This window comes from Oryctolagus cuniculus, chromosome 5, assembly GCF_051225735.1.
Source record: "Oryctolagus cuniculus isolate XC-2025 breed Fujian yellow rabbit chromosome 5, ASM5122573v1, whole genome shotgun sequence".
Taxonomy (NCBI): Eukaryota; Metazoa; Chordata; class Mammalia; order Lagomorpha; family Leporidae; genus Oryctolagus; species Oryctolagus cuniculus.
In genome coordinates, this window is record NC_142871.1 from 7,547,290 (window position 1) to 7,573,756 (window position 26,467).

Genomic DNA, 26,467 nt, shown 5'->3' on the forward strand with positions numbered 1-26,467 from the left:
TGGAGAACCGGGAGGGTTGGCCGTGGAGGAGAGAGGAGGTGGGCAGGGGGCGGAGCCAGCCGGCTGGAGTGCCTCTCTTTTCCTGTTGACACTTGGCATGTACATGTGTGTGTGTGTGTGCGCGCGCGCGTGCACCTGTTCAAGTCCCTGGTTAGGAACCAAAGCAGAACTTCCCGTATGGGCCTCTGAGAGTCCTGGGCGGGAGCTAGGTCGCAGTCCTGTGGTTTAGAGATGGCTCCGCCCCCAGCCCTGTCTGTCACAGATCCCGCTGGTCAGGGACAGCTCAGCTCGCAGAAGGGAGGGCACCCGGAGCCTTTGCCAGGAGCAGCAGGACAGCAGCCGTCCCACACTGGGCCTGGGCTCGCCTGCACCGCTCCAGGGGCAGTTTCTAGGCAGCTGGGGTGTTTTGTGTGGGGCAGGGCAGTGCCTGCTGCATTCTGGGGCCCTTTCCACTCCCTGTTCGGTCCTGCTGGCTCTGTGTGCCGCACACCTGTCGTGCTCTTGCTCGTCATGGTGCCGTCACTCGTGGCGTACAGATGAGCTCCCAGAGCTCGGTTTGGCCACGTGGTTTGCTCCAGGACTGACTGAGGCTGATCCCTGTGCTGTTGCTCCTCCCCCACAGGTGGGGCTGGGAGGGGAGCTGGGTGGCCTGGAGAGCGGTGACAGGGACAGGGACAGGCCTGGCTGCGCTCCTGAGGGCACAGGACCAGCTGCCGACGGGGCGGGGCCTCTGGTATCCTCCTGGCTCGAGCTGTGCACAGGGCTCGGGGAAGGCGGAGGTCACTCCTTGGTGGAATGGGGCCGCAGGAACCGACAAGGCAGGGACCACACAGAAGCCTAGAGGAGCAGCGTGAGTAGGCAGGGGGAGGCAGGCAGAGCTGGGGGAAAGGGAAACCTGCGTGCGCATGGAGGGGAAGTGACAGTGGGAGAGGGCCCCGGGCCTGGAGGGCAGACCCGGCTTAGACAGGGGGCACGGGGCCCAGGGGCGGCTGATGGCAGAATCTTCCAGAAGTGCAGACCAGGAGTTGAGGTTACGGAGCCCTCAGGTCCCCACTGCTAGTTTTTGTCTCAGTAAAAGATGCGCGCGGTCACATTTCTGGGGTTACCGGCGGGGAGACTTCTGGCAGGGTGGGTGTCAAGCTTCAGGGGGCTGTTTTGCAGGTCCTCATCGGGATGGGGTATCCATGGCGGCCCAGAGAGAGCGCGAGCGCTCCCAGGACAGGCGTCGCGGCTCGGGCACCCAGCTTGCTCCGTCTTAGAAGGGAGCCCGTGAGCCCAGCCACACCCGGGTAGGCGAGGTGGCTCCCCGGGGGCCGGGAGCCGTGGCCGCTCTTCCCACTTGTGCAAGGCATTGAGGGGAGCCGAAGCTGCGCGGCCTGAAACAGACTGCAGTTCTTCAGAGAGAGAATAGAGCGAGCGGGGTGGGTACGATGCCTGGCCTGCCCTCCCCCAGCCACTGGCACGTGTGCTAGACGCGGCCCCTGTGAAGGTTCCGTGTGTGTGTTTCCTGCACGCGGCACGGGGCACTATGGGCTCAGAGATACAGAACCCGTCTTTGGGGACAGCGTCGTGTGGGAAGAGAGGTCACAGGGGGACACGCACACCCCTGCGAGGCCCAAGTACACATGGGCATCTCCCCTCAGGCCAGCAGGGTGTGGCCGGCCAGGGTGACACCCAGTGAGCACCCCTCGATCAGACAGGAAGCAGCGCCCTGAGGCCACCTGACCGGGCGTGAACCCCTCGTGTGCTGGGGAGGACGCAGTGGGGGAGTGGTAGGTGGCCGGGGAAGAGGGTGCTGGTTTGGGACTGTCATGGACCACCCTTGGGGAGGAACTTGAACCTGTTCTCAGCAGGTGCATTTCCTCATTGCTCACCTGCCCGCTGGCTGTCAGCCCCCGGGGACAGCGAAGCCTTGCTGAAGGCAGTGACCTTGGAACAAACTAGGAGGGCACGAGAGGGCTGGGGGAGGGGTAGTTATGAGGCTAGGGAGAGGGGTGGGAAGCCGGGAGGTGGTGAATGACGTGCCTACTCAGTGACGGTCTGCCCGGTGGCTGAGGTCCCTGCCGGGGCATGGCTGGGCACACCCAAGTCCTCCTTTCTCTGCCGGCCCCGTGTCTGTGTCTCAAGGTCACTGTGGGATGACGTTGGACCTGCTGAGCCAGATCAGTCACAAGGGCTGGCGCCAGCACAGCCAAGGGGCAGCCTGCACAGCTCCCAGCGAAACAGCCACCCAGGTGTCAGAAAACTCTGGAAGCTCACTGAGAAGCCGACACGGGCACTGAGGCCCGGCGGCCAGAGCTCTGGTTTCCCGGGGCAGGGAAGCGTGGTTCTTGCTGAGCGAGATGGCACACGTGTGAAACCTGCGAGTCTCAGAGCTGGACCATAGGAGGATCACTTTTCCAGCTGGAATTTCTCTGCAGGACAACACAGATCTGTCTGCAAAGGCTGCAGGACTGTTACTTCCGGCAGGCCCCCTGGGTGATAACCAGCCCTCAGATTGTAGGCTTCCCGCGTTTCCACAACTGAACAACAAAGGGGAGACACTGGGAGGCACGTCTGTGTGTTCTGTGCACTGGAATCCCCGGGCACGAGTCGGTCGGTTTCTCCCTGCGGCTCCATGACAGCTGCTAAGGTGGCAGGGAGACGGCTCGTGCAGGCAGAGACAGCTGGGCTCAGTCCCAGCCCTGTGCACCTGACGCTGGCTCCTGCATTTATGGCTGGGGGGGGGGGGTGTTCTGAAGCTCAGTAGATCTTCCCCCTTTTGAAGTGTTTGGGAGCCCAGGTGCAGTGCCCAGCACCAGGTGGGGTGCCGTGAGCCCTGCTTTCTTGGCCTGTGTCCCCCTTCATCCACTGCTGTGAGGAGGTGGTGGCAGGAAGGGCTCACCTGCTTCAGCACCCGGGACAGAGCAGGTAGGATCTGGGAGAGCCCCCCACTGTCAGGCAGCGGCAGGCATGGCTAGATGCCTGCCTGCCCCGGTTTCTTCACCCACACCTGCTGGCCGACTGCTCTCGGGGGAGGTCTCTCGTGACAGGCACAGCCGCAGCCCTGGTGCTGTCGGCTCTGGTGGGTGGTGTACACCCCTGCCAATGCTGGCATCACCCGAGTGTGTGGGAAACGCCCTCCCCGCCCCGCCCCTGCCAGCCCCACCCAGGGTTCTCTGGGGCTCTGGCTGCTGGTTCTGCCCCTGTGCCCTGAGCGCCAGGGACTTCTGTCCGTGACGTCACCCACTGTGCCAGGCTTGCTGGGATCTGGCACACACACAGAAGGGACCCAGGGGAGCGGTGACATGCAGGTAGCCGGGGAACGAAGCAGGCAGCTCCCAGACGCACAGCGGCACCTGCGTTCATCCCCGAGCGTTGTCCTGGAAACACCAGCGTGCACTTGGTATTGAAAGCGAAGTCCCAAGTGGGGTGTGCCAAGGACACTGGTCTGCCCACGCTGACTGCTGGTGACACCGGGCTGGCTTAGAGTGGCGCTTGCCAGGGAGCTGCCTGCAGCCCCTTCACACCCTTGGCTCTGCCCCAGGCCATGCTGCCCCGCCCCACTGCTGACCTGCTCTTTCTCACAGCCACCTGCCTCGGGCTTGGGTTGGCCTTTGCTTCTTGCGACTGTTTAGCAGACACCTCCTGCTCCAGGGCGCCGGGCACCAGGACAGGAGCCAGTGTTGGCGGTCCTCGTCTGGGAAGCAGAGAGCGAGAGACCACAGCATGCACAGGGCTGGCTCACATTCGCTCACCCTCCCTGGCACAGATGTTGTCTCTCACCTTCGATGGGCACACACAGGGACACTCAGGCACACACGCATAGACAACATACAGACACACAGTTGTTCATATGCAGACACACATAGGCCCAAAGAGACACACACACACACAGACATTCATAGATAGGCACACACACATAAACAACATACAGACACACACTTGTACATATGCAAAGACACACATAGTCCCACAGAGCACACACACACACACACTTGTACATAGGCACATAGTCCCAGCGACACACACACATAGACAACATACACACAGACGCAAATAGGCCCAAAGATTACAGACACGCACACATATAGACACATTCATGTACACAAACACCCAAAGACACACACAGATAGACACACAGGCACAGACAACATAACACAGACACACACACATACAAAGCCATGAGCCACACACTTATATACACACAGGCATGCAGGCACACACATGCATATAGACACATTATACACATACACCCAAAGACACACACACATTGACATACAGATAGGCAGATACACAGGCACAGACAACGTAACAGACACACACATAGCCATGAGCCACACCCATGCATATAGACACATACGTACATAGACACACAGATACACATATGCATATACATACTCACCCATACAGATACACACACACCCTAACACAGAGGTACAGACGGACACAGACCCTCACAGAGACACTCACACACACACACACACAGACACAGCTTGTAGTCAAGGAGAAGTGTGTGTAGACCCTTCAGTCTTGCTGTTTTCTGAATCCCACTTGAGGTGCCCCGTTATGTATTTGGTGGGAATAAACGACCTGGGTGACCTCGGCTGACCGAGGCACCTGCGGGAGCAGCGCTGGGTCTGAGAACCAGGGAGCGTGGCCCTGCTCGCCGTGCAGGGCGCTGGCGTGGCCTGTGTGCCCGGCCCAGCCCTGATCGCCACCTCTGCGGGTTCCCAGGGGCGCTTCCAGGAGGGGAGGCGTCACAGGTGCACCACAGGCCAGGGTGCCCGCGCGCCTGCCGTCCCGTCATGTGCACGTCTCAGGGTGGGCAGCCGTCCCTAGCAGGGCCCTCTCCGAGGCCGGGGAGCCCAGCGGGGAGAGGAGAGGTGACAGCCGCCACGCCCCGGGGCTTCTCTGAGGCAGCTCCTTCCCTCAGTGGCTCACGCCTGCACCGGGGTCACCCAGGGGACTGCCCGAGCTGACCTCCAGGCTCCTGGGCCTGGCTGTTGGTATGAGTTGATCCTGACCATGGACGGAGTGGGCCTCTGTGGAAAGATGGGGCTCTGCACCCCCCCAAACACACACACACACATTCAGAGAGTTCAGTAAACTTTGACCTGTGTAGGGTCTGATGTCCTGAGGGACATGTAGCACACCTGCGCCCCCTTGTGGCCTGCTGTGCCTGTGCCCATGCTGTGTCTGCTAGACGCACTTGTATGCAGGTGGATCCGTTGGGACGTCTGCCCTCGTGGTAAATCCCGTCAGGTTTACCTTCCAAGGGATTGGTGGAACTGGCGTCTTGTCTTGTATGTCCTCTCTCAAGCCGCTGCCACCTGCGCAGGCCGCTCTGATGGGCCCGGGAGAGTCCAGGAGAATCAGAGCTTAGTGAATCCTGTCCGGGGGCAGCAGCCCTGTGGCCCCGCCCCTCTGCTGTGCCCTGACATCACAGCCAGGTGCTGGAGGCAGGAAGACGCTCTATCAGGGAGCAGAACCCTCCCCAAGACCCCCCACCCCACCCCACGCAGCCCTCCACAGACCTGGCCATCTTACTGCCCACTCTTGCCCCTCGCCCTGGAGCCGGTGACCAGCGGGCGACACGGGCAGGGCTCTGGCACTCAGGACCCAGGGCACATCAGCCTAGGGACAAAAGGAGACTGACGAACGTGGCTCGGTGTGGGGGCGGCCCAGGCTTCAGCCTCACGCGGACACTGGGCCTGAATTCTCCTTCCCGGCTCTGAGCCGCAGGCCACGGGATTCCGGGACGGTCACTTCACGTCTGAGCTCGGTCGTCTGTATAGCTGGGTGCCTAGTCCTGCTGGTTTGGAATTGACAGAGAATTCACACGGTTCTCGGGAGTTAGAGGCCAGTTGAAAAACAAACCCCAGCTTCGAAAGGGGCCTGTGCGCTCTCAGCCTGGGGAAGTCTGCCGTCTCTCAGAGGAAGGCCGCAGGTGGCTGGGGCGCCTGGCCCTGTGCAGGGGGCACGTGGCCTATTGTTCCCATGCTGGGCTGTACCTCGGCCGTCGTGGCGGGGAGGGAGAGAGAGGAGAGAGGGCCTTGGGGAAGGGAGAGGAGGAGGGAGGGGAGGGAGAGCCTTGGGGAAGGGAGAGGAGGAGGGAGAGGAGGAGAGAGGGCCTTGGGGAGGGAGAGGAGGAGGGAGAGGAGGAGGGAGGGGAGGAGGGAGGATGCTGAGGAAGGGAGAGGAGGAGGGAGGGCCTTGGGGAAGGGAGAGGAGGAGGTAGGGGAGGAGGGAGGAGGAGAGGGGGCCTTGGGGAAGGGAGAGGAGGAGGGAGGGAGGGAAGGAGGGAGGGGAGGGAGGGCCTTGGGGAAGGGAGAGGAGGGGGGGAGGGAGGGGAGGGAGGGCCTTGGGGAAGGGAGGGGAGGAGGTAGGGGAGGAGAGGGGAGGAGAGAGGGCCCTGGGGAAGGGAGGGGAGGGAGGGCCTTGGGGAAGGGAGGGGAGGAGGGAGGAGGAGGGAGGGCCTTGGGGAAGGGAGGGGAGGAGGGAGGAGGAGGGAGGGCCTTGGAGGCGTTCCTGGGCAGCAGATACGGGAGCCAACTCCACTGGGTGCAAAGTGGGACGTGGGCCTCAGCAGAGTCCCCACAGCAGTCCAGCCTGCAGTGGGTCAAGTGCGCGTACCCAGAGCCAGCCTTGGGCCAGCTGTGGCGGCCACGCACGCCGTTTCCAGCTTGGGAGCTGTCCGGCTGGGCACAGCCAGAGCACGCCCCCGCCCCCGGGTCTGGGACTGTGGCCAGCTCCTTCACCTGCCTGGGGCTGAGAACCTGGCCAGGCGCCATCCCCGTCTGCCTCGCTGGCTGGGAGCCAAGTGAGGTCAGCCTGGAAGGGCTGCACACCTGTCACCGAGAGGGGGCCGGGGCTCAGGGGCCCAAATGAGGAGGTGACCTAGAAACCCTCGCGGCCAGGGGGGGCTCCGCTGGGAGCCTGCTGCCTCCCCCAAGTCCCCGCCTGGCTGTGGGACGGCCTTGGCCTCTGGCTGACATGGGGGGAGGGCCCCAGGACCATGCCTTGCTCTTGCCATGTTCCAGAACTTTCCTCCGAAGCCCCCCTGGTGAGAACACACCCCTTCTTCGCCCCTGAGCTCAGCAGCCGTGGGAGACGACCCCCGGGCTCACCGACGCCCTGGGCCCTGCCGTTTCAGAACTCCAAGGTGCTGGCCAAGAAGGAGCTGGCGTACGTGCCCATCGTCGGCTGGATGTGGTACTTCACGGAGATGATCTTCTGCTCGCGCAAGTGGGAGCAGGACCGCAAGACTGTGGCCACCAGCCTGCTGCACCTCCGCGACTACCCTGAGAAGTACCTCGTGCGTGGGCCGGGGGTGGCCGCACCTGACGTCCTGTGGCCCGCCGTGGCCGTGGGGTGGCCGCACCTGACGTCTTGTGGCCCATCATGGCCGTGGGGTGGCCGCACCTGACGTCTTGTGGCCCGCACTGGCCGTGGGGTGGCCGCACCTGACGTCCTGTGGCCCGCACTGGCCGTGGGGTGGCCGCACCTGACGTCCAGTGGCCCACTGTGGCCGTGGGGTGGCCGCACCTGATGTCCTGTGGCCCACTGTGGCCGTGGGGTGGCCGCACCTGACGTCCAGTGGCCTGCCGTGGCCGTGGGGTGGGCACTGACCACAGGGTGGTGAGGCCACCGCGCATCTGTGGCTGGGAGCCTCGTGTGACTGAGGCCGTGCATGGCCCTGTTTGTGTGTGTGTGTGTGTGTGTGTGTGTGAGAGAGAGAGAGAGTATAGCCATGCATGGGTCTGTGTGATGTGTGAGGCTATGTGTGTGTGTGTGTGTGTGTGTGACTGTAGCTGTGCATGGCTCTGCGTGGTGTGTGTGTGACCGAGGCCCTGTGTGTGTGACTATAGCCATGCATGGCTGCATGCTGTGGTGGGAGGCCGGGCGTGGCCCTGGCCCCCGGTGACTGTGCCCTCCCTTGCAGTTCCTGATCCACTGTGAGGGCACGCGGTTCACGGAGAAGAAGCACCAGATCAGCATGCAGGTGGCCCGGGCCAAGGGGCTGCCCAGCCTCAAGCATCACCTGCTGCCCCGCACCAAGGGCTTCGCCGTGACCGTGAGGTGTCTGAGAGACGTAGGTAAGCGAACACAGTGTCCGCAGGCCCTCGCTCCAGCAGGAAAGCAGGCCCAGTGCCCTCTGATCATCAGAGCATTCCCCGGCAGTGCTGCCTACCTGGCCACAAACTGGAGTGGCCGTGCATTGGTTTCAGGGGCTTCAGAGCCCACCTGGCACTCCTGGTTGGCACTGCCGCCTGGTGTCTGAGCGCACACCGCCCTCTGCTGCTCGGTGCTGGTACTGCAGGCTCACTGCATGCTCACCTGGGCTCACCTGGCAGACCCCAGGTCGCCCCTTGGGTTTGTTTTGAGGTTTGGGGTTTTTGTTTGGCGTCGATTGCCCGTCAGCTGCCTGCAGATGAGGAGCCCTTGCCTGTAAGATGTAAGCCCTTGCCCACCACTGTAAGATGAGGAAGACAGAATCCCATCTGCGTCTGGCCTTTCGCCTTGGGTTAGAAAACCCCAGGCTTGATGCTCCCTTACAGCCCCCTCCCTGGTGCCACCTGGTGGCCGAGGCCTGCACACAGCTCCAAACCTGAGGACAGCCCAGGGATGTGCCCTGTGCACCAGGCCAGCCGAGGGAGGGCCGGGCTCATGGCCAGAGCCTGGGCATCTGTGGTTTCTGGTCCTGCCCTGCTGGCAACCCGGGCTTTATGCCAGGATGGCACCCAGACTCCCAGGGGCTATATTGGGGTGCAGGGGTTGCCCCACGTGAGCCACCCTGTGTGGCGATGTCCACCTTATGGCAGGATCGCCAGGGACCCCAGCCCCACTTGGCCTTGGACCTCTAGTGGGCCTCCGAGAAGTGCCAAGTGCCCTGTCGACTTGTGGAGCCGCCCAGCTGTGGCTCATGACCCAGGTCAGCACTCCTGGCCTGGCCCTGGCATGATTTGCACTGCGCACCACTGAAGAGCCCGGCCCTGCTCCAGTGCGGGCCGCGGGGTCCAACCAGGATGCTCAGCTGGCTGCTGCTGCTTCCCTTAGAGTTTACCTGAAAGATTGCGGGGGGTTGGGGGGGTCCTTCCATCTGCTGGTTCACTCCCCAGGTGACCGCAGCAGCCCAGGCTGAGCCAGGAGCCAGGAGCCAGGAACTTCGTCCGAGTCACCCGCATGGGTGGCAGTGGTGCTGGGACTTGGGCCCTCTCGGGCGTGTTAGCAGGGAGCTGGATTGGAAGTGGAGCAGCGGGGACCTGGGCTGGCACACCCACGTGGGAAGCAGGTGTCGAGAGCAGCGGCTCCACCCCTGTGCGGCAGCACAGCCCCAGCGGGTGTCTTGTCACCCGCACTCTCCCCACGCTGCTTCCTGACTGCTGTCCCCTGGAGCAGCACCCTGCCACCGCCCCGCCCCCCCCCCCCCCACACACAGCCCCTCCGTCCCTGCCACACCTCGGCGGCCAGTTCCCTGCCAGCGAGGAGAGGAAGTGGCTTCTGGAGTCTCGGTGGCTTCCTGGGCCTGCAGCACCCATGGCCATGGCAGGGCCGCCCTCCCAGCTCCTCCTCTGCCCGGGCCTCCTGGAGGCTGGGGCGCTGGCCAGCCCCGAGTCTGTGCCCAGTGGTCACAGCCCCTCCTGCATTGCCCACTCTCCCGTCACTGGGTCAAGAGGGCTGAGGTTGTACCAGAAAAGGCCCCTCACCAGGAACAGGTGGCTCTGGACTGGCACTTGGGAGCCCCCAAACTCCCTGCACTCCTGGACGCAGCGGCCACTGGTTCCTACCAGGGCCTCCCCACACTCGGTATCACACGTTTTTCTGTCCTTGGTGCGTGAGCCAGGCCCTGGGTCCCTGAGTACCGCTGACAGGTGGTCTTACTGCCGAGCAGAACCACGAAGATTGCAACATAACTCGGTCCCCCGAGGAGTTTCCAGTCCTTAGGGAACAGAAATACTGGAATAGCTACACCATTTGTACGTGGCCACGTTCCTGGGGAGCGTGCCTTGAACTACTCTTACTGCCGGCACCGGTTGTGCACCTGCCGGCTTGGCTGCCCTGAGAGGGCGATGTTCTGCATGTTACTAAGTTGCAAGTCATTTTCCTCGTGCATCCGGCTCCGCCCCTGCCAGCACTGCGGCCAGACCCTCTAAGGGCCATTCTCCATAACCGAGCTGCGGTGGGGGTTTCTGGTAACAGACAGCAGGTGTTCCGTGTGGAGCACCTGGACCCTGGACAAGGGCCCTGCACCCTGCCACACACAGATACCCAGCGTGTGATTTGATCGTTGTCTTCCAATGTGTGTCTGCTAAACAGAAGTGGGTTCACACGCTATATACTGCTTTGTGTTTGTTTTATTTTTGTAGTTTCAGCTGTATATGACTGTACACTCAATTTCAGAAATAACGAGAACCCAACCCTGCTGGGAGTCCTAAATGGAAAGAAATATCACGCAGATTTCTACGTGAGGTGAGTCGGCTCCGTTCCCTTCCGGAAAAGACACCGCCCACTCAGAGGAAAGAACCCACAGGTGACCTGGAGACCGTCTTCCCGAGCCACCTGTGCCTGCTTGCGCCCTGTTACGGTCCGTGGTGGCGTTGTGGGCTCGGAGACGGCCTGGCACAGCCTGCTTTCCTCCCAGCTGCGTCCTGACCCTCTGGCACCAGCTCATTCTTATCACAGAGCTCGGACTGGATCAAGGACAACAGCATTTTATAATCAGTGTTTTTTTTTTTTATTTTTTATTTATTTATTTATTTATTTTTTGACAGGCAGAGTGGACAGTGAGAGAGACAGAGAGAAAGGTCCTCCTTTGCCATTGGTTCACCCTCCGATGGCCGCTGCAGCCTGCGCACCGCGCTGATCCGATGGCAGGAGCCAGGTGCTTCTCCTGGTCTCCCATGGGGTGCAGGGCCCAAGCACTTGGGCCATCCTCCACTGCACTCCCTGGCCACAGCAGAGAGCTGGCCTGGAAGAGGGGCAACCGGGACAGAATCCGGCGCCCCGACCGGGACTAGAACCCGGTGTGCCGGCGCTGCAAGGCGGAGGATTAGCCTAGTGAGCCGCGGCGCCGGCCAATCAGTGGTTTTGAGGTGGAGAATGCAGGGATGATCTTGGAAGATGGGCCTGCTGCGTAGAAATGCACACAGACAGTGGCTGTGGCTACAAGGGGATGGAGACGATCTCTGTGGTACCTTGCCTGCGTGTTACGTTGTAGGCTATTAACAATGTTAGTGAAACCAAGACCTTAGGACAGGGGCTGTGGCGAAGCGGGTAAATCCGCTGCCTGCAATACCAGCATCCCATATGGGCGCCAGTTCAGGTCCCGGCTGCCCCACTTCCAGTCCAGCTCCCTGCTAATGCACCTGGGAAAGCAGTGGAAGATGACCCAAGTGCTTGGGCTCCTGCACCCCAATGGGCGACCTGGATGGAGTTCCTGGCTCCGCCCTGGCCCCGTCCCAGCCCTTGTGGGCATTTGGCAAGTGAACCAGAGGATGGAAGATCCGTCCCTCCCTCTCCCTAACTCTTCAAAAAGAAAATCAGAAAGCACATCTGTGAGAAACTCCCTTCATCTGTCCATCCACCGCAGAATGGCCCCATGACTGGTGGGAGCCAGCAGCAAGAGGCTGTGGGTGTGGCCCACAGTGGACAGCCAGCCTGCCAGGTCGGGGGAGGTCACCGTCTCTGGGGCTAAGCAGGAGGCTGAGACGCCCATTGGGCAGCTCGCCAAGTAGTTTACAACTCTTTGCTTACAGCTGCCAAGTTACAGCACAGGGCAGTTGGCGGCTGACCACTCCCATAAGAGACCTCTCTGGTGGCCGGCGCCGCAGCTTAATAGGCTAATCCTCCACCTAGCGGCGCCGGCACACCGGGTTCTAGTCCCGGTTGGGGCGCCGGATTCTGTCCCGGTTGCCCCTCTTCCAGGCCAGCTCTCTGCTGTGGCCCGGGAGTGCAGTGGAGGATGGCCCAAGTGCTTGGGCCCTGCACCCCATGGGAGAACAGGAGAAGCACCTGGCTCCTGCCTTCGGATCAGCGCGGTGCAGCCATTGGAGAGTGAACCAACGGCAAAAAGGAAGACCTTTCTCTCTCTCTCTCTCTCTCTCACTATCCACTCTGCCTATTAAAAAAAAAAAAAAAAAAAGAGAGCGAGACCTCTCTGGGAGGAGTTTCCGTAGCCTGGGTTACATCGCTTCCTACCTGGAAACAGCCCCGGCTCTCCGTGCAGAACAGAAGCATCATCATTACTGCTGTCTCTTTAAATCTGAAAGGTAGAGACAGGCAGACACAGAGCTCTGCCACCCTGCGGTCCACCCTTCAGATGCCTGCAACCGCGGCTGGGCTGTGCCAACCCCAAAGCCAGGATCCCACCCTGGGTCTTCCCTGGGGGTGGCAGGGACCCAGCTCGCCGGAGCGTCACTCGCTGCCTCTCTGGCGCATTGGCAGGTGGCAGCGCTGGGACCCGAGCCAGGCCCTCCGCTGTGGGACGCCCGAGTCCAGTGGTGTCTCAGCCACCGTGGCCCCCCGCCCTGCTGTCTGACATGCAGTTGGCAGTCTGCCTTACTGCTCAGGTTTCGGGCCTGGGAGGGTGGGGCAGCCCCCACCTTCTCAAAGGTGACCTCGCCCGGGACAGAGTGCCTTTGTGCCGCCGAGTCCCTTGGGCCCTGGGCAGGAGCTGGCCTGGGGCCGGCTGGGCTCTGGGGATTTGGGGAAAGCCCCAGCCGGGTGCCATTTCTCTCTGGAGCATTCTAGGGGATTTAAAAGGTTCACATAAAAACAACGGAAAGGAAAGTTACTTTGATACAAAACAATTTGAAATCCACGCAGATTTTTGGCAACAGGCATTTTGCGTGCATTTCAGAATCTGCATACAGCAAACCTTTGAGATTCCTTCTCCGTGAACTTTTTTTGTCCCTCATCTGTGGGGAAACTACACCGCCAAGTTCACCCACTGAAGCCGGGCCCCGGCCAGGCCGCTCGGCCCACGTCCCACCTCGTCTGTGTGTGCGGGCCCTTCAGAAGCGCGTGGGAGTAACAGGTTGACTGTGCACAAACTGTGAAAGCCAGGCCCAGCCTCTCAGTAAACCCTCCCTGCAAACGTCTGAGGCGCAGGCAGAGTCCCGCACCGGACAGGCTCCCGGGAGCGGCGCGGCGGCCACTGTCCCCGCAGAGCAATGCTGCCCACGGCCTGCAGCCCACGGCAGAGCCCCGTGTGGCAGTGCCCGGGGGTGGGGGTCACGAGAGGAGAAGCATCGGCAGAGGCGCTCACGGGGCGGGTCTGTTGTGTGAAAGTCGTACCTTTGTGCCTGCTGGCCCTGAAGGCGAGGCCAGCGTCCTGGCGCAGGGACCCAGCGTGGCCCCCGAGATGAGGTCCTGGTGCTCCTTGTCACAGACCATGGCGCTGTGATGGGATGAACGTTCCTGGACGTCCGGAGCCAGCAGCCTGGGGACAAAGGGAAGCCAGGCATGGGGGCTCCTGCCTTTGCCCAGGGCGGGCTGTGTGACACCGCATGGGGGGACAGAGGGCTGCAGGGGTCCCTGTACACGCCCCACATGTGGCAGAAGGCCAGCCTCAGTGCTGGCCGAGGCTCTGCTGTCGCTGCAAACTTGTTACCTGCCCAGGTGATTCCTAGCAGGTCCCCCCTCAGCATGGGTCCCGCGTGGAAGCTGGGGGCCCCTCGGGAGGGGGGTGGGGAGATGGGGAGCGCTGTGTCACCCACGCTGGCCTCGTCCTGTCCACCCTGTTACGCTCGGCCCCCACGCGGCAGTGTGGCGAGCACCGGTGCTGTGCAGGTGGGTGTGCGCGGGGCGCCGGCACCGCCTCATTGCCAGCCGCTCTGTGTTGCAGGCGGATCCCCATGGCAGAGATCCCGGAAGACGAGGACCAGTGCTCGGCCTGGCTCCACAAGCTCTACCAGGAGAAGGTCAGTGTTCTGTGGCCTCCGGCCCACCGGGCGTGGCAGCCTGACACCGCACAGCCCGCTGGGCGTGATCCTGGAGGGTTCACTCCCTAACAGGGAGGAGGTTGCGGCAAGGCTGGTTCCTAAGGGGGCTTCACAGAAACCCTGACACTAGTGTGGGTGCCGCAGCTACCAGGTCCTGGCCGCGCATTCCTGGGCGGTGTCCACTGCCTCTGGCCTTGGAGGGAAGCCTGAGAGGCCCCCCTGAGCCCTGGCCAGGCTCGGCCCTGCTCCTGAGCACCTGCCAGGACGTGGGTCCAACCCTCAGCCCCAGAGACACGCAGTTCGCGGACGCACGGTCCTGACGCTCTTCCATCCGCCGTGTCCTCCGGGAAGCTGCTCCCAGGGCAGGCGGTGTCTGATGCAGGAGCCGGAAGCTTTTGGCCCACGAGATTCCGGGTCAGTGAGGTGCTGTGGCCCCCACAGCCAAACGCCGAGTGAATTCCTCCCCCGGCTTGCACGCAGCGGGCAGCGTCTTCCTTGCTCTGTTCTCTGGCTCCATCACAGGGTCGGTATTAAAAAATGCATTTTCAGCCAAAAGAAAAGCGCTCCAAAGGCTTCTGGAACGAACCCTTCCCTGAGGAGCCACACCAGCAAACAGGTGGTAACGAGGCCCCCGCCTGGGGAGCGGCTTTCCCCTCCTGCGCTCAGGCGTGGCCTCTGGGGACGGTTTGCTCTCTGCAGATGAGCATGGCGGCCCTTATGCTACACATGGGAGACCTGGGCTCAGAGTGATGGGACAGTCTGCAGCTCAGCCAGGCACCATGGGGCCGCAGCCACCGCCCGGGAGCCCATGAAGCTGGCCTCTCCCTTGCAGGGTGGAGTGGGAGTGGCCCCCCGGGACAGCCTGCTCCCTGGACCTGTCCCGGTGTCACGCTGCTTTCTGAGGCGCTCCTGGGATTTCCTGGGCCACTGTGCTCAGCAGCTCTTCCTGCAAATGACTTTGTGCAGAGGCGAGCCCGCCGACCCCGACCTGGGAGTTCAGGGCAGCCTTGCACCTGGGCTGTGCGGGCCCTGTCTTCAGTCCGAGTGTGGATGTGACACAGAGAAACCCACAGATCTGCCCCCCCTGAGTCGGGTTGAACACACTTCTTCATGAGGCATGCTCGCACTTCCGGCTTGGCGGCACACAGGGGCTGCCCGTGGGCTTGGAGATGTCACGCCGTCCCACAGCCGCCTTCGGGGCCATGGCAGCTCCCAGGATGCACCTGTCACCCCAGAACCACCTTTTTGGACCGAACAGGGCGTAACTTTGCATTCTGCAGTCCGAGTGTTTCCTCTGCCTGCGCAGTGGGAGAAGCCCCGCAGGTGCACCGGCCCCTGCGTCCGTGATGTCCACTCCCGCAGGGACTCTGCCCGTCCTTGGGGCCTGTGGGCCGAAGCCTCTTCCTGGGAACACAGCAGCTCCCCGTCTCTCTGTGACCACATCTCCCGGGCCACCTGGACCATGCTGCATGACAACAACACACAGAATGAAGCCAGAAGCCCCCTGAATCGTCCTTCCCGCGCAGGCAGACTTTACGAGGCGTCTCCAGGAAGTTCATCATTAAACAGTTCTACATCGAGTTGCATGTTTTTTGCATGAGAATTAACATCTCTCAGTTCCATTTTCCACGGGTGTTCTGAAGTCCGCTGTGCTGTGCAGTAAGGGGAACCGAGTTAACACATGCACCTGCTATTGCTGGGGACGGGACCCCGCCCCCAGGGTCGGCAGGAGTTCCCCCCGCAGTTACGTCACTAGTGAGAAGGGAGGGGCGTGTTTTCCGGACAAAGCAGAGAAAGCAAATCTTCAGAGTTGATGAGAAGCTGACCTGCTGACCCCTGGGAATGGCACAGATCGGCACGCGTGTCCTGGCCACGAGATGGAAGCCACGCCCTCAGTGCCCGCCCACCTCATAGTACCACGTGGGAAGGGACTGGCCACCACCAGTTCTGCAGGGAGGCGAATGAGCCCTCAGGTGCACGTCCACACGCTCCGTCCAGTCACTACTCCCGTTACCCCTCCCTGTCTTGACCCTGTCAATTGTCCCATGATTGCTTGACTGGAGTAGCCACAGTGAGTGACGTCTGTGGCCTCTCCAGGACTGTCCGGTAGTGGGCTAACGAGGATTCTGAGAGGTCAGAAGAGCAGTGTGGTGCTCACTACTCCCGGACTGGGAGAGAACGGGCGGGCAGCACACTGAGACTTCTCCAGTCAAGTTAGAGGGCAAAGCCGCGCATCTCAGGTCTTGGCTTTTTCCAGAGAACTTGACTCCTTAGCAGACTGGGACGTTTCTAGGCCAGTTCAGGGTTGCCAGCTGGGGCTGACTCTGTGGCCACTGCTGGCCCCGTGATGTTCCCGCAGGTGTTGGATTGGTGGCCTGTGGCTGGGTGGCTCCAACTTGCTCCCTAGGGCTCAGCCTCAGAGCCTGCACTGTTGGGGTGCCAGTCTCCGCCCCCAGCTCCTCTTCCGCAACCTGGGTCCTCCTGCTTCCCTCCCTCACGTCACCTGCCCTGCTCCCGGGGCAACCAGAGGCTGAACCCCGCTTCGTGTCTGAACTGGGGGTCCCATTGCATCAGAGACTTAGGGGAGAGACACGTCAGTCTCGCCTGTGCGTGGCACTGAGCCGGATGCTGGGCCTGGAGTGGGTTTTCTGCCAGCCACCTGGGGACCTCAGTGCTCTGGGGGTTCAGCTGTTTGGTTCCAAGTTGGGGGGACCTACGGAGAAGCTGCTCCCATGAGCGAGGCCACAATGAACCCGGTCGCCTCTCTGGCCACCCCGGTAGCCATAGCAGTCACAGATCCCGAGGCAGGAAAGAGGGGGTGATGGAGCACCTCACCACGGGTCAGGTCCCTCCAGTTCTCCAGGGCCTGGCCTGGGCCTTTCTCCCAGCAACCTCTCCTGGAAGGCACGGCTGCCCATTTAGACAGAGCAGGAGCCGGGGCTCAGAGACCAGACTCCTGCCCCACGTCAGCTCCGAGCTGACCCAGGCTGCCCGAGGCAGGCACTCCTGTCCTCTCCACACGTCCCGTGCAGGTACTCGGGGTAGGAGTGGCGGGGGCGCTGCTGGCATCTGAGGGTCCCCTCCTCTCTCTGTCCCAGGACGCCTTTCAGGAGGAATACCACAGGACCGGCATCTTCCCAGAGACGCCCCGGGTGCCCCCGCGGCGGCCCTGGGCCATCATCAACTGGCTCTTCTGGGCCTCCCTGCTGCTCTACCCCTTCTTCCAGTTCGTGGTCAACACGGTCAGCAGCGGCTCGTCCCTGACACTGGCCAGCTTCCTCCTCGTCTTCTTTGTGGGTAAGTGGGCTCGGAGACGAGGACACCCACCCTCAGTGGCCGTGAGGGGCCCTGGGCCTGGGCCGGACTCCACCCTGGCTACTGGGGCATTTCTGGAGCCAATTTGCACGTAACAGCGAGAGCCCTGGCCAAAGCCACCCCCCAGGGATTGCGGGAGTCTCACGATCTGGCCCCGTTGGCCAGTGCCTCCTCAGCCTCGAGCCTGGGCCCCAGTGGTGGTGCCTGGGCGCTGGGTGCATCGCCGCTCCCCCCCCAGGCCTCGCACGGCAGTGTGCACACTGCTCTTGCTCCTGCACCCTCCAAGTCTCATTTCCATGGCTGATAGTGCAGCAGGGGCCTTCTGAGTCGGGTCCCCCGAGAGCCGGCCCCGAGCAGAAGCCGCCCCTTTGTAAATGACCCACGTGGCGGCTGCACAGGCAGCTTGCAGACCCCCAGGCTCGTGCACCGGAGTCCAGGCGTATCCGTTCCCGTCAGCCCTGGGTCCGGTGCTCGCACGTGGAGGCGTGGTCTTGGCCCCGGGAGAGTGCCCCAAGTCTGCCTCCCGGGAGGGAGGGCCTTCCTCTGCAACCTCTGAGCTGGAGTTCCTGCATTCCAGCTTCATGTGGGCCCTGCCATCAGGAGCGGCTGCCCCCGAGCGGTGCTGGAACCCAGGCCCACGTAGATGTCCAGGCCTGGGGTGACTGTCAAGCTGGGGTCATGAGCCAGCACCCAGGACCCATCGGCGCTCCGCTGATGCGGGCTACCTGCAGCCAGCCGGCTTCCGGGGCTCTTGGACTGTCCTCACCCTGCTCTTCCCACCTCTGCAGCTTCCATGGGCGTCCGATGGATGATTGGCGTGACGGAAATCGACAAGGGCTCCGCCTACGGCAACGTGGACAGCAGGCAGAAACAGAATGACTGACTTGGGCCGCGGTGTGTGCCTAAGGGAACCTTGGGGAACTGGTGGCCGCGGCTCGGGCTCCCTGCAGGCCGCGGGCTCCCCGGCAGGGAGGCGGCTGGCGGCGCCGCACGGGGAGGAGATGCTCTTAAACCCTTTTCCTCACCATTCAGTGGGTGCTGGCTTTTTCTTCTTGGTGTGGGCGTGGGTGAGTGGATGGGCGCGAGCTGGAGGGTGAGGCCCGTCTGATGGGGGGAGGGAAGGGGTGTCCCTCTCACCCTCCGGTGCAGTGTTCCGTAACCCTTGATGGCCAGACAGTGAAAGGGGCTTTAGTAAGAACACCCAATCACGCAGAGTCCTGGCCCCCATGTCTACACGGACGCCCCCTCCGTTCTCCATCGCACCTCCGCCTTGTGGTCGGTGCTCTTGCAGGAGGAGCTGCCCAGGGGTGAGGGCTGGTGTCTGGGGACACGGGGACAGGTGCTGGGAGGCTGACCACTGAGTTCCCACGCTCAGGCCCAAATCCCTAAAGAAACTGACGGTGAAGCACAAGAATCATGGGCGTCGTGTGGCGACACGTGAGGCCTTACACCCACTGGCGCCCCCTGCAGTCACAGCACAGCCAGGGCTGCTTTATAAAACACTGCGGCGGCAGCCACCAGGACTGGGGACCCTCTGACCGAGCCCAGGGCTAGCAAGCACGGGTGCCCCGTGGGGTAATGGGCAGTGGGCAGGCTGCTGTCGGCCCAGAGGCCAGACCCACACCCAGGAGGGGAGAAGGCGGGGAGTTCTCTGAGAGGCGGAGGGCACTGGTGCACGTCCTTGTCCTGGAGGTGGCCACGTGCTGCCCGGCGGGAGCCCCACCCACCCTGCTGTGGTTCTGGAAGCCACTGAGCTGTAGACGTGTAGCACTAAGTGTTTACCACACCCGAAGAGAGATGCTGTCTCTGCCTAAGGGACCATCATGTACTGGGGACCAATTCTGGCTCACTTGTGGGACAAGGAGTGTGGGAGGGGCCCTGGGGGTGTCCCTGTGAGTAGCTGGGCATCTCTGGGGGACCCGCGCTGCAGCCCACGTGCTGTGGAGTCTGGGCAGGCCTCCTACCTCTCCGTGAGAGCGCCGTCCTCCTGGGTGGTTCCGAGGGTGAAGAGCGCCACCCTGGAGAACCCCAAACATGACGAATCAGGAGATGAGCAGTCAGAGGCTGCCTCCATGTCCCCACACTCAGAAATGACCTTGAGGGACACGCACCGCTTCCTGTCATTTCCCCACCCGACGCAGAAGCGACCCACGTCCTGACCACACACCCCTTCCCTCTCCTGGAACCCCCCCCCCAAGGAAGGCACCCACCGGCATCCAGCTTTGCTAGGTTGGATCTGGCTCCAAACACACGACGAGCAAAGTGGCCAAGGTTGGTGGCAGGTGCAGGCAGCACCCCCCTGGGCAGAACCAAGGGAGTGCAGGTTTTTAATTGTCTTAGGACACGAGAGTGTGGGGAGAGACCTGCCGCCTGCCACACCCATCGGGAGGACTGTCCTGATGGGAGCAGGGTCACTTCCTCCGCGGTTCCTTAACGACAGGGACTGGTGTCCCTACGAAGAACTTCACTGTCCCACTCCCATCTCTAACCCGCAGCTGGCATGGGGGCCGTGGTGTCTTTGCAGAGCCCTGTCTGGTGCCCACGGTATTTACATTTTTCTACAAATTCAAAGCCCATGGACTTGAGGCCATCGCTCCATCCCCCAAGGAGAGCATCATGGACTGCGGGTTTTGCTTCTGGCATCTCCGTCTTGGTGGAGCTCAGGCGAGCCCTGCTGAGACTGCTCTGTGGCCAGGAACAGGCAGAGAAGGCAAACTGACTGCAGTCCAACAGCCATGCAGGGCCAGCGCGGAGGCCGCAGCCACAGCCCAGACCCTCAGCTTACAGTCAGGGAACTCGGCACCCTGCTGGAAGCCACAGGGGGACACCCGCCCTCTCCCTCCCTCCCTCCCATCGTTTATTGGCTTGTCCTGTCCCGACTGAACCAATGAGTCACTCATCATTTACACATCTGACCCACTGCAGACTTCTAACACTGTTTCTCCCTCCTGGCACAAAACCAACCGTGAGCGAGCGTTCTGGCTTCCTCGCCCTCGGCTAACACGCCACAGTGATGGCTGCAAGTAAGCGAGTGAGACGCGAGCTGGGCCGGAGCCCGGCCATCGCGCACTAGCAGGTGCCGGGCTCAGGAAGCTGTCCTCGCCAGACCTGGCCGTGCCGCATCCCGACTGCCGCACCGCCGTCAGGTGCCAGAGCCCACGGACAAGCATGTCCACCCCAGGGCCCCAGCAGCTGGGGTATGGAGCTGGACAACCACCCTAGGGCACTTCTCACAGTGGCAACACGAGACCTGGAGGCTTCCAAACCCTGTGCATCCACAGAAACACCGACAGGCGGTGCAGAGCGCACACGGCTCTCTGCAGGCGGGCCTTTGCCAGCGGTGAGCGAGTGCACGGTGTCGCTTGTGCCTGCTGTACTGTTTGCCAAGACAAGCCAGTGACACAGACACGCTCCTCGGGCCGCTCGCTCTGCCTTACATCTTGCTGGCTTCACCGTGGACAGGAGTCTGCGGAGCTCGGCTCACCCCTGCCGACTGTCTCCCTGCAGGGCAGCAGCCTCCGCGTGGGGGCTTCCGGCACCCGTTCATACTCGCCGCAGGCATGCGGCTCCACTCCACCCGGCACATGCTCTCGACATCCAGGTCAGACCCCAGCTTGGACAGTCACGTGGGGAGAGCCACCAGGGACATAAAGCGGCGACGGGGACCCACGTCTCAGCACAGTCCGAGTTGTAAGGAGACCACAGCCCGCCGCAGCAGTGCAGGGGAGCTGACGGCTGCACGCAGACGCCCAGGACCGCCCGCTCCACAGCCCAGGCGCCTTGTGCAAGCCGAGCACTCCAGGGAGAGCGTTCTGTGGGAACTTTGTCGATGGTGCCGCCGGGGCAGAGCGCTCTCCGGTGCGGTTTGCGGAGGGCTCATTCCATGGCCTGGTGGCGTCCTCTCTTCACCAGCAGATCGTCTGCACGCAAAGTTTGCAGGCATGCTCCAAACACATCCCGTGGTGTGCGTCATAGGGCTCCTGGCCCCTGAGCATTCACACGCCCGTCCGGCCGCACAGTGCACCTCCCTGGAGGCCCTCGGTGCACGTCCGGGCTGCTGGGCCGGCCCCGCCCTGCCAGCTCACCGGGAGCCTTTATTAAAAGACACTGTTGGGACGATGCAGCTTCACCATCAGCGGAACCGGCCTGTGACTGCTAAGTCAGCAAACACGGAGGGGGAAGCAGCCAGCGCTCAGCGAGGCTGTGGGTCCCATTCACGCGTTTACAGAGACGGCAAGCTTTCTCCTGCAACCCCACGGAGCGACTGGAGCGTCTCCTGGCTGCTTTATCCTGTAACAAAGTGCATGCAGACTTTGAATAGGTGGTAAGAAAATCTAAAATAATGTTTCTCTAATATCCGGAAGTACGGATCTCAGGGGTAGTGATATGAGTGTAAGATCCAGCGGTAACAGACCGTCGAGACAGTGCAGGAGATGGACACGGACAGGGCCCAGGCAGCTTCTGGCCGCTGCTCCCAAGGATTGAAGCCAAACAGCCTGGGCTTCGCGAAGTCTTCAGCACCTACTTGATACGGAAGTGAGAAGGGGACCAGCCAGGGGTCTCCAGGCGGACCGCCAGGGTCCCTGCTGCCGTCTGGAACAGGACGGTGACGCCAGCTTGCCCGCAAGCATCAGGCCAGCCCCTTACGTCACCTGCTGGGTTAGGGACAGAGCGAGAGAGACAACTCCTGTGTGGCCCAGCAAGTCCCCTGAGGAGCAGTGAGTGCCCCGGCCCCTGGTGGGGGCCGGACACTGCCTGCTGTTCGCCGTTCGGCCACAGCGGCCTTCAAGCAGAGTGGTGGCCCAGATGCCAAGGCCCAAGTCCTCGGCCACAAGCTGGTCACTGGCGCCGTCCTGTTAGGAGTTTCTGCCTCCCTAACTACAGCAGTGCAGGGTCACTCAGCGAGAATGACCGCCTAAGGACAACCGCTCCTGCCTTCCTGCACCTGCGGTCAGCGGTGCGTGGCTCAGGCTGCGGCCGGGATCCCTCGCTGTCCGCTGTTGCTCCAGGCTTTTGCGTGGAAGAGAAAGGGTTCTCCAGTGCAGTGCTGCAGTGGGGACAGGACGCCCCGGCCGAGTTGTCACACAAGCTGGCTGTCCGGGGCCAGCAGGCACAAGGCACCTGCAGGCAGTGCTGTGACCCCAGGGTTTTCAGAGACGTCGGGCCCAGGCAGCCCGGACTCAGCGCTGCCGTTGGCGTCTGCTCCGGCAGCACTCGGGGACCCGAGGCCACCTGCTGTCACTCCTCTCTAGATTCTTCCCCAGCCACATACAGACAGGTGGCTGCGTGGGTAAAAAGCTGGTTACACACAGTGGGGCGGTTTCTAAGGATCTTCTCGGGGTGAACGGGGACCGAATGCCATCCTCACCAGCTGCACCAGACAAGGGATAAGGTGGCCACCTTTCCAGTGCCAGAACCCGCGAGGCGGGGGAGGGGCCCGGCCCCCACACAGCCCCGTCTGCCCGGAGCCACCGCTGCCTGGTCTCCAGCGAGTGGCCATCCCAGCTCTCTGCGTCACCTCTGGGTCCTATACTGGGCTTGGGTTCTGACGGTTTCCAGGGTTTCAGGCAAGTTGAAGCCACAGCTGAACACAGCAGGCTGCCACAGCTCGGCCTGGCGCACAGCTTCTGCAAGGACCGGACACGCCCGAGCCTGAGGACGCATCACTGTGGCTCCTGGCCCAGGACAGTCGGCACCACTCACGGCGTTTGTCACCAGCTGGCCCAGTTTGGAATGACCATTATTTTGGTCAAAACAGGATCTCAGAAGTGCCACCCCAGTAGGTGGCGTGTGCCTCATGTGGGTGTCACCTCTCTGAGCAGACAGGCTCCTGGGCCCCTGCACGACCCCCCAAGCCGCCAGGAATATGGAAGCACGAAGAGGTTACTCCTTGGGAAGTCTCAGGACCCCAGTTCTTCCGCTTCTCTCCCCGGAAGCACAGCCAGGCCAAAGCAAACCTGTGCTGCGTTTTCTGCAGTCAACACATGGGAGCCCCAGAGTGATGACACAGAGCTGTCCCCCAGCAAGGGGTACGCGGCTCCGAAGCAGGCGCCCCCCACCCCCCCCGCAGCTGACGCCCCCACCAAAGGCAGTCATGAAGCACCTACCTCCCCGTCTCAGCGTCTGGGGCAGCCCCCGCGCTGCGTTCACGCTTCTCGCTGAGGTTTGTGCCGTGTTTACCTTGAAGACCTGTTCTTTCACACCAGGACACACCTGCCGTGCTGCGGTGACCGGACATCTCTGACGGCCACGCTCTGCTCGGGTTCCTGAGTCACAGGTCCTTTGGATTCCTAAAATGAATGAAATCACACGGCCCGTCAGCGGCCTGATCCTGCAGGGGCGAGTGTTACCCAGGTCTTTGCCAAGCACTCCAGGAAGGTGAGAGAGGCCACCAGGGGAGTTTGTGTCTTTGCATACGAGGAGGCAGAAAAGCTGACCAGACAGTCCAGGGTGGCTCAGACTTTCAAAGTGTGTCCAGCCTAAGGTCCCAACACCGCAGGGCCAGGCAGCCGAGTGTACAGAGCTCCGTCCCGGGGCCGGGCGGCCGAGGGTACACCAGGGCTCCGTCCTGGGGCCGGGTGGCCAAGGGTACACCAGAGCTCCGTCCCGGGGCCGGGCGGCCGAGGGTACACCAGGGCTCCGTCCCGGGGCAGGGCGGCCAAGGGTACACCAGGGCTCCGTCCCGGGGCCGGGTGGCCGAGGGTACACCAGAGCTCCGTCCCGGGGCCAGGCGGCCGAGTGTACAACCAGAGCTCTGTTCCTTGTACATGAGACACAAACATGAAAGGTGCCATGCCCCCCCCCCCAAACACACACACACACACACACACACACACACACACACACAGGATGGGACGCTAATGGGGAACGGAGCTGTTTCCCTTGCTTGTTCGGTTATCGAGACAGAGGCCTGGGTGCGGGCCAGGGTGGAAGGCACCTGCTCGGGGTTAGGGGACGAGTGCTCCAAGTGAATGGTGCACTCTCGCCCCACCTCTGTCAACTTCAGCCAGGGCTCATGGGACTGCTGGGGACTACAGGGCAAGGTCTCTGAGGAAACACAGAAGAGGGGCTGAGTTTTACAGGCCACCTTGCGTTCAGGAACAAGTCCCTAAGAGGAGTGCTTTCCAGAGGGCAGGGGAAGCAGCCACAGCTGGGAGATGGACAGACGCCCTCAGGACAAACGCAGTCACCTGCCCAACGGTGCCTGTCCCAGTGCGCTCCCGGCCCACGAACCTGCATCTGGCCCAGGTGCCACCTGGCCCAGCACCTAGGCCTGGGGAGACTGCGGGGCCTGGGCGCACGGGTGGCTTCGTGTTGCACAATGACCAGCTGATAACCGGGCGGGAACTTCACCCCAGGGCACTGCCTCTGACTCGCTGCACGTTTCTTACTGGGGGTTGAAGACAGACAAGATCCATGTGTGGCACATCCTGCTAGAAGGCCCCGCCTAACGGATTAAACTAAAATTGACACGAAACTCGACTTGGGAAAATGAGCTCTCCTGTGCCTCCCCGTTGTCTTTAGGGGGCGGGGAGAGGCCCAGCAGCCCCCTGGTCACCCCCCTTTCCCTGTCCCGGCTGTCAGCACCCAGTCTTTCAGCTCGACCCCTCCGTGCTCACGCCTCCCCCTGCCCGCAGCCCTGCGCACCTGCCCAGCCCGCACGCCCTCTCCCATCCACCTGGCTCAGTACCGCGGTCAGAATGATCTTCCCTTCACTACTAGGCCGTCCCCCACCGCTGCCCCCAGCCACCAGCAGGAGACTGAGGGCAACAATTTAAAGGATCCTAAAACAGGAACAGCCAAATAGAAAGCAACTGAACACGCCTCCTGGGGTCCAGTGACGTGGCCACTCTGGCACCTGGTCAAGCAGGAGGCAGAATACAAAAAGGGACAGGGGTGAGAAGGCCGATGAACTTGCACGTGGGACGCACTGGGTCTCACGTCTGAGCACAGGCCGCCCAGGGACACACGAGAGAACTCGGCTACCTGACGACGGCCGGGCAGGCGACAGTGACTGGGCCAAACGGCAGTGCTCTGCAAGCAGGGGACCGGGAGCCCGGCCCAGCGTTCAGGAGGCTCCTGGGTTCTGGGGACGGAGGAAGTGATGAACAGCCCGTGGCAGGGAGGTTTCCCTAACACTGAATGGGTGATGTGTAAGGCAGGGACTTCAGACACCACAGTGTCGGCAACAAATGCACTGACGCACTTGGGAGAAAGAGTGGAAGAGAGCACTTCAAAGGACAGACCCACAGACTAGAACCGCCACCTTCAGCAAGCTCCCAGTAGCCCCAGACTGGAAATCTGCTCTGATCCAACCCAGCCAGTCACTTGTTTCAAACAAGAAAGGTAACAGTTGGATAACGCCCGTGCTATGTGAAGAAGTAACGAGAAACACCATCCTACCAAATTTCAGATTTCTCTGCTCCCTCCCAGCCCACACACTCATCGGCAGTTCCTAATAGAGCTTTGAAATCAGAATGCGTTTTTGATTGGTCTTTTTAGGAAAGCTGACCCCATTAGGAGTGAACTGGAGGTTTTTCTCATCCATTCTCTTCTGTTCAATAGTGCTTCACCTAGCAGGAATCGCCATATTGAACAGGGTTTGCTATGTCAAAAATGGCAAGAAATGACATGTTGGGGTACTTCAGGATGACATGCTGACAATTCTCTATGCTGTTATTACAAGGGGAAAATAGTTTTCTATCTCGGTGGAAGACAGAATAGTTTACCATTTTCACCAGTGAGTCATACGTGGGGCCTGACCCCATCTTTTGAAAATTGCTCTTGATGACAGCGCCAAGGTTCACTCTGGAAACCAAGGCCATGAAGGAGTCCCAGCCGCCCGCTCCCCGGGTGAGCGCTTCCTCTGTGCCTCGCGCCCCGCTCACTGACCATGTCCCGCCTCTGCGTGTTCTTTCCACATGCAGCCACTGCTCTCCTGTCATGTCTGGCCACAGTGTCTTTGGCTCAGCCGACATCTGAGTGACAGGTTTGCACGGAAATATAATAAAAATGAACACGTGACTTGGTTTTCTGCATTATTCACTTTCTTAGGGCAAAACAGGAGCAGTGCTGTGACCTTACCTGTGACCCTGCGCTCCGAGGCTCGCCTTCACTTCTGCACAAGCGGAACACTTGCAACAGTGTTCTGGCCAATTCTGGTCAGTTCTGGTCAGTTCTGGTCAGGGCAGGAAAGAGGAGCAGCCGGCTTCAGCTCTTCTTGGTCA

At 61.9% G+C, this 26,467-nt stretch overlaps 1 protein-coding gene across 7 annotated transcripts in view; it reads left to right on the forward strand.

Moving 5' to 3' along the window:
- The window catches only part of AGPAT4 (1-acylglycerol-3-phosphate O-acyltransferase 4), a 98,445-nt gene extending 80,178 nt beyond the window's left edge, over positions 1-18,267 (forward strand). For 6 of the 7 annotated variants that reach the window (XM_051855176.3, XM_089332498.1, XM_070074596.2 and 3 more), the window contains 6 exons: positions 7,136-7,297; positions 7,925-8,078; positions 10,350-10,452; positions 13,829-13,904; positions 17,024-17,222; positions 18,029-18,267. In XM_051855176.3, the coding sequence (XP_051711136.1) occupies positions 7,136-7,297; positions 7,925-8,078; positions 10,350-10,452; positions 13,829-13,904; positions 17,024-17,222; positions 18,029-18,123 (789 nt within the window). In that variant the 3' untranslated portion in view covers positions 18,124-18,267. The remainder of the gene's footprint in view (positions 1-7,135; positions 7,298-7,924; positions 8,079-10,349; positions 10,453-13,828; positions 13,905-17,023; positions 17,223-18,028) is intronic. The other variant, XR_016233573.1, reaches the window with a different exon arrangement.
- The last annotated feature ends 8,200 nt before the right edge of the window (positions 18,268-26,467 follow it).